Genomic DNA, 8487 nt, shown 5'->3' on the forward strand with positions numbered 1-8487 from the left:
TATCATAAAAAAGTCACTAATTGTAAGTTTAAACGACAATTTATAAAAATCATAATAAAAAAATATTACTAATTATCAATTTTTAACGATAATTTTATTTGAATTAATTTTCAATAAGATTTAATGAGAATTAAGTCCAACCATTAAGACTTATTAATAATTTATCCTAAAATTTTTCCTATATAAAGGAATGAATTAGACTAATAAATCAGTACCCACTTCCTCCCATCCTTCTCTTCTCTTAATCCTTCGTACTTGTTACTCCTCCTTTACAACAAAACGAAACCAAAAATGGAGCGATTGATATGGTTGTTTCAATTCCTTTTGTTTTTCATGCAATATCATCGGGTTTCTTGTTCATCATCTGTGGCTTCTTTTTCTACTTGTACACAGCATTTGTGTCCACATGACCAGAGGTTTGCATTGTTGCAATTCAAGCATATGTTTACTTTAGAAAGCTCTGCTTCTTTGGGGTGTGGCGATTTGGCTTCTCCAAAGATGTTATCTTGGAACGAGAGTTGTATTGATTGTTGTTCGTGGGAAGGAGTCACCTGTGATGGTCTGACGGGTCACGTGATTGGGCTTGACCTCAGTTGTAGCCAGCTCTACGGCAGTATCCATCCTAACAGTAGCCTCTTCGAACTCTCTCACCTCCAAAACCTCAATCTCGCCTTCAATCACTTCAATTACTCCCACATTCCATCAGCATTTGGTCAATTTGCCAGTTTGACACATCTCAACCTATCTTATTCCAGTTTTTCAGGCTCAATCCCGTCAGAAATTCGCCACCTGTCCAACCTAGTTTCACTCGATCTCTCCTGTAGTGAACCACTAAGACTTGAACCGCACAATTTCAGAATGATGCTCAAAAACCAAACCCAATTGCAAGAACTTGTCCTTTCTTCTGTAAACATATCTTCAGTTGTACCGATGTCTTTGACGAATATGTCTTCTTTGACATATCTCGATCTTACTTTCACCGGGTTGCATGGGAAATTACCAGATAGCATTTTTCACCTTCCAAACTTGCAAATTCTCTTTTTAGGAGGCAACCATGATCTCATTGGTAATTTACCCAAAGTAAATTGGAGTAGTAGTAGTTCCCTCGAGACGTTGTATCTTGGGTCTTCGGGTTTTTCTGGAGAATTGCCTGATTCAATTGGCTATCTCAAGTCTTTGAATTACTTGGATCTCAGCGATTGCAAATTCTCCGGGTCCATTCCTGAATCACTCGGGAACCTTACACAGATCACTCATCTATACTTGCGGGGAAATAGTTTCAATGGTCAGATCCCATTTACTCTCTCAAATCTCAATCAACTCATTAACTTTAATCTTTTTGGAAATAATCTTGATGGAAAAATTCCTAATTTTATCGGTAAGCTGATAAAGCTAGAGGTTTTAGCACTTGGAGATAACAATTTCAACGGTCCATTTCCATGTGGGGTAGCCAACCTGACAAAACTTGGTATTTTAGATATATCAAGTAGTGCAGTGATGGGTCCCATTCCCTCCATCATGAGTGGGCTACACAACCTACAAGCACTTGACTTGCACAATAACTCACTGAATGGGACACTACCATCTTGGTTGTTGAATCTTCCATCATTGACAGATTTAAACCTGGGTAGTAATCGACTAACTGGCCAAATTCCTGAGTTCCAGCATAAATCAAAATTGATGTACATTGACTTGAGTCATAATGAACTACATGGCCCCATTCCACAATCAATTTCAAATCTTGTGAATTTGACCAAACTTGTTCTTTCGTCAAATAATTTTAGTGGTGTTGTGGAGCTAGAAACATTCTTAAATCTAAAAAATCTTGATGTTCTTGATCTGTCATACAATGGTCTGTCAGTGAGCACCATCAACAATATCAACAATACCTTGCCTAACCTTAGGTTCTTCCATATGACTTCTTGCAAGATAAAGGAATTCCCTGATTTCTTTAAAGCCTTAGAGAATGTCGAACAACTAGACATTTCCAACAACGAAATTCGTGGGAAGATTCCAAAATGGGTTGGCGTCATCGGGAAGGCTTCATTGCGGTACTTGAATCTTTCCCACAACTTTCTAACAGGTATAAACCAATTTCCTTGGAAGAATCTTCACGCTCTTGATCTTCGTTCCAACTTGATTCAAGGACAACTTCCAGCTCCACCACTCTCTGTATCTTATTTCCTCTTCTCAGAAAATAAACTTACTGGAGAAATTCCTTCTACAATTTGCAATGTGAGTTCCCTTTCCATCCTTGACTTGTCTCACAACAACTTGAGTGGTGCAATTCCACAATGTTTGGGATACTTCAGCAACGTTCTATTTGTATTAGATCTGCATTTCAATGCCTTTCAGGGGAACATCCCCATGATATTTGGAAAGGGTAATCAGTTGGAAATTCTTAATTTGAATGGAAATCAGTTTGAAGGACCAGTTCCACGATCCTTAACCAATTGTAGACAGTTAAAAGTTCTAGACCTCGGAAACAACAAGATAAATGACACTTTTCCATACTGGTTGGGGACACTTCCAGAGTTACGGGTTCTTGTCTTGCGATCCAACAAATTTCATGGTCCAATAGACAATTCCAAGCCAAACCTCTCTTTTCCCAAACTCCGAATTGTTGACCTCTCCCACAATAATTTCACTGGTTATTTGCCAGGGAGATATTTCAAATTTTTCGAAGCTATGAGGAATAAGACTATGCCAAATGAAAAATATTCGAGTGTTAGATCGTATTATCAAGCTTCTATTGCAGTGACAACAAAGGGGTCATATATTGATTTAACAAGAATTTTTACTCTTTTCACAGCAATTGATTTATCATCTAACAAATTCAGTGGAGATATTCCAAATGTGATCGGAAGGCTTACTTCTCTCATAGTGCTTAATTTATCTCATAATAGCCTTACGGGCCTTATTCCATCATCTTTAGGAGACTTGACAGAGCTGGAATCACTAGATCTGTCTTCAAACCAGCTTATTGGGAAAATTCCTAACCATTTATTGAGTTTGACATTTCTTGGGGTCTTTAACCTTTCATGGAACCATCTCGATGGACCCATACCTTGGGGCAAACAATTTGATACATTTGGAAATGATTCATATGTTGGGAACTCCGGATTATGTGGGTTTCCATTGTCAAAGGAATGTAAAGATAATCAATCACAAGTTCAGCCAGGGGTGCTATTACAACAGGAAGATGACTCAAATTTTGTAAGTGGATTTACTTGGGAAGCCGTGGTGATGGGGTATGGCAGTGGACTGGCATTGGGATTGGTTATTGGATTTCTCATGTTCTTAATTGGAAAACCAAAATTGTTTGTAAGAATTGTTGAAAGGAAAAAGCATAAAACGCTGAAAATGTTGAGACAAGGTGGAAGAAGAAATTAGCAAACATGGATTATGCTTTCAGGTATGTGATGCTCATTCTTAGTTTTAATGATTTTAATTTGTTAGTTATCATGAATGTATTATACTCTCTGGTACTTGTTGCTTTTTCTGGTTCTATATCTTTAAAAGTTTGCGATCTAATTACAGAATAAGTAAAGGTTATTATATATATTCTGCTTAAGATCCTGCCTAATGCACATACAGTTCTTTTTGTGCAAGAGTAACACTATGAGCAATTCACTCAAGAACCAGTAGTTATACATATAGAATTGTTTCATTGACCACAACCAAAACCAAAATAAAAAATTTGTTTTGCTGTGATTATCTATTAAACCGTTGCTAATGTTAATGCAGTTAGTTTCAAAAGCTAGTTTTGTACTGAAATAAACTATATGACTGGATTTTCTATTGGTCAATCTTGATATATTTTGCCAAATAGTTTAAGTAGATTACTACAATTTTGTTTTTTTAATTTATGCTATACATCCAGATCATCTTGATTATTGATTCGCTGCAAAATTTTGTTTGGTGACTTTGGAAATCTGCATAGTTCATCTTTAGAAGTAGCCAATCTTCATAGACCAATAATTCACCTCATTTTCCACCTTTTATTAATGTTTAGATACATGTATTATATGCCTAAAATATTTGAATGAAAAGAGCTGTGATCTGCTTTTTTTTTTCTTTTTTTCTTTTTGTTTTTATAAATTTATTCTACATATAGTCAAATAAGGTGATTATTTACATCCAAATAGTAACTCAGTACACTTAACTAAAATTTTGAAATTTTAGTTTTTATTATATAATAGAAACTAAAATTTTGAATTTTCTATTAGAGTATATATACCCTAATATAAATTTACTAATCAGGACAATACACGTTAAACTCTAACTTTTTTTTCTTTCTTTCTTTTTTCCCCTCATAGTATACCCTAATCACTTATATGTATTCTTCATATTCAAACATTTTCGTCTTCTTCCTTAAGTTTCAATTATTTTCCCTTCATCTTTTTCTTCCCTCCAAAACTCTAATCCACCCCACAAAAACTCACCACTATCATCAACATTATTGTTTCTTCTCCTCTCTTTCTCTCTACAAACTCACAAACCTTCTATCTCTCTTCAATCTCCTTCTTCACTTTTTGTCTCTACAAATCTTCTCTCTCTTCAATCTGCAATTGGAATGGATTCTCTTAACCAGAAATTTCAACAAAAGTTGATGAATATATCAATGAATCGCACTCAAAACCAGATTCAAAATAACAACAATTAACACAATTTTCCAAAATGGGTACATAAGCAAACATTATGTAGAAAAAGAGGGGCCGGAGAGAGGGTTTCCCCTGAGAGGCTCGAATGAGAATCTATTGAGAAATTTGGCAACGCAACCCCCTTCAAAACCAAAATTATTTTTAGGGCAATTGTTGACGAACATGATAGGAGTGAACATACCCACGATAGCCACCACAATTAGTGGAACCAACAAAGTCCACATTGTCTCTATTGAATCTAGGTAGTACGAAGGCAAGTAATGACTTGGTGGATTTGTATTGCCTCCATTCTTCGTACCTACTTTTCATCTTCTTCTTCTTCTTCAGTATTTGTCATTGATGAGAGTGGGGGAGTACCATAGCTAAGAAGAGATGAAGAAAGAGAAGAAGTCTTTTTTGAATTGATTTGTTTATTATTTGAGTGTATCACGAATTATTAAATCATCCTGAAGGATAATTTGTGAAAAAAATATAGAGTGTACTGAGAGTAAATTATTACCCTAAATAATTTGATAGAGAGTACTAAGAAATTGGGCATATTAAATAATAACTTGACCCAAACCCATGATGAGCCTATCCAATTATGCTCATTTAAAACTTATATAGATCTACTCAATCAATAAATAGGCTTAAACGGGTTGCTCATTGTCAACCCAATTAAAATTGGGTTTACATGGGTTGGACATGGGTACCCATTTAAGCCGATCTAAATAGGCACCACTTATACCACCAATCCACCTCCACTACCGCCACTTCACTAGCATCACCACCACCACCACCACCCTCTTTACTGCCATCGTTAATCCGTCGCCGCCACCACCACCAACGCTGACACACCACTCCCACCCCCACTCTATCACCCTCGCCACTCCATCACCACCTCTTCTACACTACTACTCCACCGCTACCTCTATTTCTTCACTACCACCACCACTACCATGACCACCATCTCTTCATCCTCCACTACCACCACTCCACCACCGCCACCGCTACCAACACACCACCTCCCCTCTACCACTGCCAATCCACCACTATCACCACCACCACCGCCACTACTGTAGCGATCCCGGTTTTGACCCGTCTCTTTGTAGTGTTCCGGCTCGGGTTGGAATGGTTTTGAACGGTGTTACGTATCTTAGTTTCCCTTTATTTTTCTTATTTTGGTTATCGGGTTGTAGCGATGTGTTTGGAACAGGTAATGTCTCCAAACCTTTAGATGCGAATCCAACCCGAATTGTGCCTTGCAGAGTTGTATCAAAAGTTAATTATGTACGAATTTCAAGGGAGAGCAGCTTGCACACTGCTAAAAAGGCAAGTGCGGGAGTGAGGTGCGGTGGTAGGTAGATCTGGAATTGTGGCTTATTTTCTCTCTTTAGACTGAGTGTATCTCATTCTTGTTGTATCTCTCTCTTTCTAAAAACATTTCCTCTCCCTTCTCTCTACATTTCTCTACACAAACTAGATCAAAAACCTTGATTTCTCAAGATCCATTAAAGTTTTGCCATTGTTTCTTCGTCAAAGTTGGTAATCATCTTGAGGGCTTTGTTGTGTGCGGTAAAGATCGAGTTTAGGCATTGTTGATTTTGGAGTTTCAACTCGTTTCTTCTTCAAACTTAAGGGAGGGATTTTCTTTGAGTTATATATATATATATATTTGCAAGATCTAGATGATTTTCGAAATCATCGTTTGATTTGTTTTGAAAATTGATTTTCGATCCAAGAAGATGAGTGATGTTGAAAGTGGGTTTACTTTCTTTTTCCTTCTAAAAATAGAAATTTATGGTTTTGAACTATAATGGTTGATGGAAGTTGTTTTGGGGAGATTTCTTCAAGTATCTTGTAGATGGTTGGTTTTGGTGAGAAAACCTAGAAGTTTGAGTTTTAAAAAGATGTTGAGATTTTATAAATAAAATAGCCATATTTTCGTTGGAGGTTAAAATGAAGGAATGTTTTGGAAAAGCTTGATTTGTATTATACAAATGACGAGTTTCATGAAATATGAAGAGTTTGATTTTTGAAGTTGTTATTTAGAATGTTGTTGCAGTCTTGAAATGACTAAATTATTGAAAATGCCCTAAATGTGAAAATTATGTTATTTCTTGGATGGATTGGAAATCAAAGTTTATATATTCATCTTGTGATATTATTGTTTTGAAAAGAGAAATGGGAGATTTGTTCACAATGGAATTATTGTGCGGAAGTATTGAAAATGGAAGAAACACTGTATTACATTTAATCATTTCATGGGCATTTCATTTGATTATGTTAAGCTTTGAACGTTGATTTGAAAACCTTGCATTGAGAAAAGAAAATTGGAAAACGGGTTTTCATGAAATGGTTTTGGGGTAAGTACGATGATAAGTCTTGAAAGGTGGTGAAGATGAAATTGATAAGTTGGTCTAAGTATCCGAGGTGAAAGACCAAAAATCCGCGCGGATAGGTGTCGAGTCTTCCGGTTAATACCGGTAAAAATGAAAAATTGGTAGTACTTGTATAGGCTACTTGTAGACATGTACGTAGGGATTACCAGAGTTGTATTTACCACCCCTTGAACAAAATTGATAAATGTTGAACAGTTGAAATTGCATGGCATCATTAAGCATGATAGTTTTCAAATAAATGAAGATGTGTTTTATTTTCAAAAGGGCATGGCATGACATATGCATTCATCTCTTGAGACTTGTGTAAAATGTATATACTTTGTTAAGAATTCTCTATTGGGCTTTATGCTCACCATATGGGATTTTGTGCAGGAAAAGACGTGGTGAATCCGCCCAACTAAGGGCGTGGAAGTGTGTGTGTTGGGAGCACAATGCTCTCATTTTGTGTGACTCTGTTTTGTAAGCCAAGGGCTATATTTGTGTGGTTTGAATAACCAATTTGTGTAACCGGGCCTAAGCCTTGGGAACTTGTAAACCCATGAGGGTATTTATTTGTTTATGTTATTTGATTTGAAGTGAATGTGTTATCACATGAAGACTATTTGTATCATGTAATGCAAGTGTGGATATTTATTTCCAGATTTACCTTGAAGAGCCATGATTATTGTATTATCATTTGGGTATGAAAATTAAGGCGTTACAACTACCACTCCACCAACGCCGTCGACACACCGCCAACACCACCTCCTCCTCCACTACTACCGCTACCACCATTTCCACCACCATCGCTACACCATCACCATCACCATCGTCGCCACTCCACCACCGCCACTACTCTGCCACCACCACTTGTGCTTCGACACCCCCTTCGTCGTCATAAAAAAATAATTTATTTTAAAAAAATAAGTAATTTTTTTAAATAAAAAAAAAAAGTATTTTGTTTAAAATAAGGGCACTTGATCTATAAATCCAAATTTTAATTTTGTTTGGCCAAAAGTGCACTCTAAAATACTTTGGCAATAAAGACATGTCTAGACGAAATGACCAAAATACCCGTGTATATATGTATATATATATATATTGTATCCCATATCTCTACAACTATTCCTCTTTCTCTCTCTCTCTCTCTCTCTCTCTCTCTAAAATATAACATCTGTGAACCACTGCCTCTCAATCCTCTAAGATCTCAGTTCTTACACCCTCTTCCTCCGTCGTCATCCGTTGCCACTAACTACACCATAGAATCTCTCTCTCTCTCTCTCTCAAATCTTAGACCTCACATCCTTCTCTTTCGTTGTCCTTATCTGTCGTCCACCATCTACTGTCCACCATCGTCCACCGCCGCTGACCACATCGTTGTTGTCTATTGAAAAGAGAGCGTACAACACACAACAAAAGTATAAAAATGAAGTCAAACTCTCTCTCTCTCTCTCTCTCTCTCT

The 8487-nt window shown here is 36.7% G+C and overlaps 1 protein-coding gene across 1 annotated transcript; it reads left to right on the forward strand.

Annotated features, from left to right (window-relative positions):
• Positions 1-214: 214 nt before the first annotated feature.
• On the forward strand, positions 215-7703 carry LOC114305208 (receptor-like protein 6). Its single transcript, XM_082903220.1, has 2 exons — positions 215-3415; positions 7418-7703. The coding sequence occupies exon 1, from the start codon at positions 292-294 to the stop codon at positions 3391-3393; it is 3102 nt and encodes a 1033-aa protein (XP_082759346.1). The 5' UTR covers positions 215-291; the 3' UTR covers positions 3394-3415; positions 7418-7703.
• Positions 7704-8487: the final 784 nt, after the last annotated feature.

Source organism: Camellia sinensis, chromosome 13 (assembly GCF_055761805.1).
Source record: "Camellia sinensis isolate YWXY chromosome 13, ASM5576180v1, whole genome shotgun sequence".
Classification (NCBI taxonomy): domain Eukaryota; kingdom Viridiplantae; phylum Streptophyta; class Magnoliopsida; order Ericales; family Theaceae; genus Camellia; species Camellia sinensis.

Excerpts from the sequence above, each read along its gene's own strand:
- LOC114305208 (XM_082903220.1), top strand. The coding sequence starts at position 292 with ATGGAGCGATTGATATGGTTGTTTCAATTCCTTTTGTTTTTCATGCAA.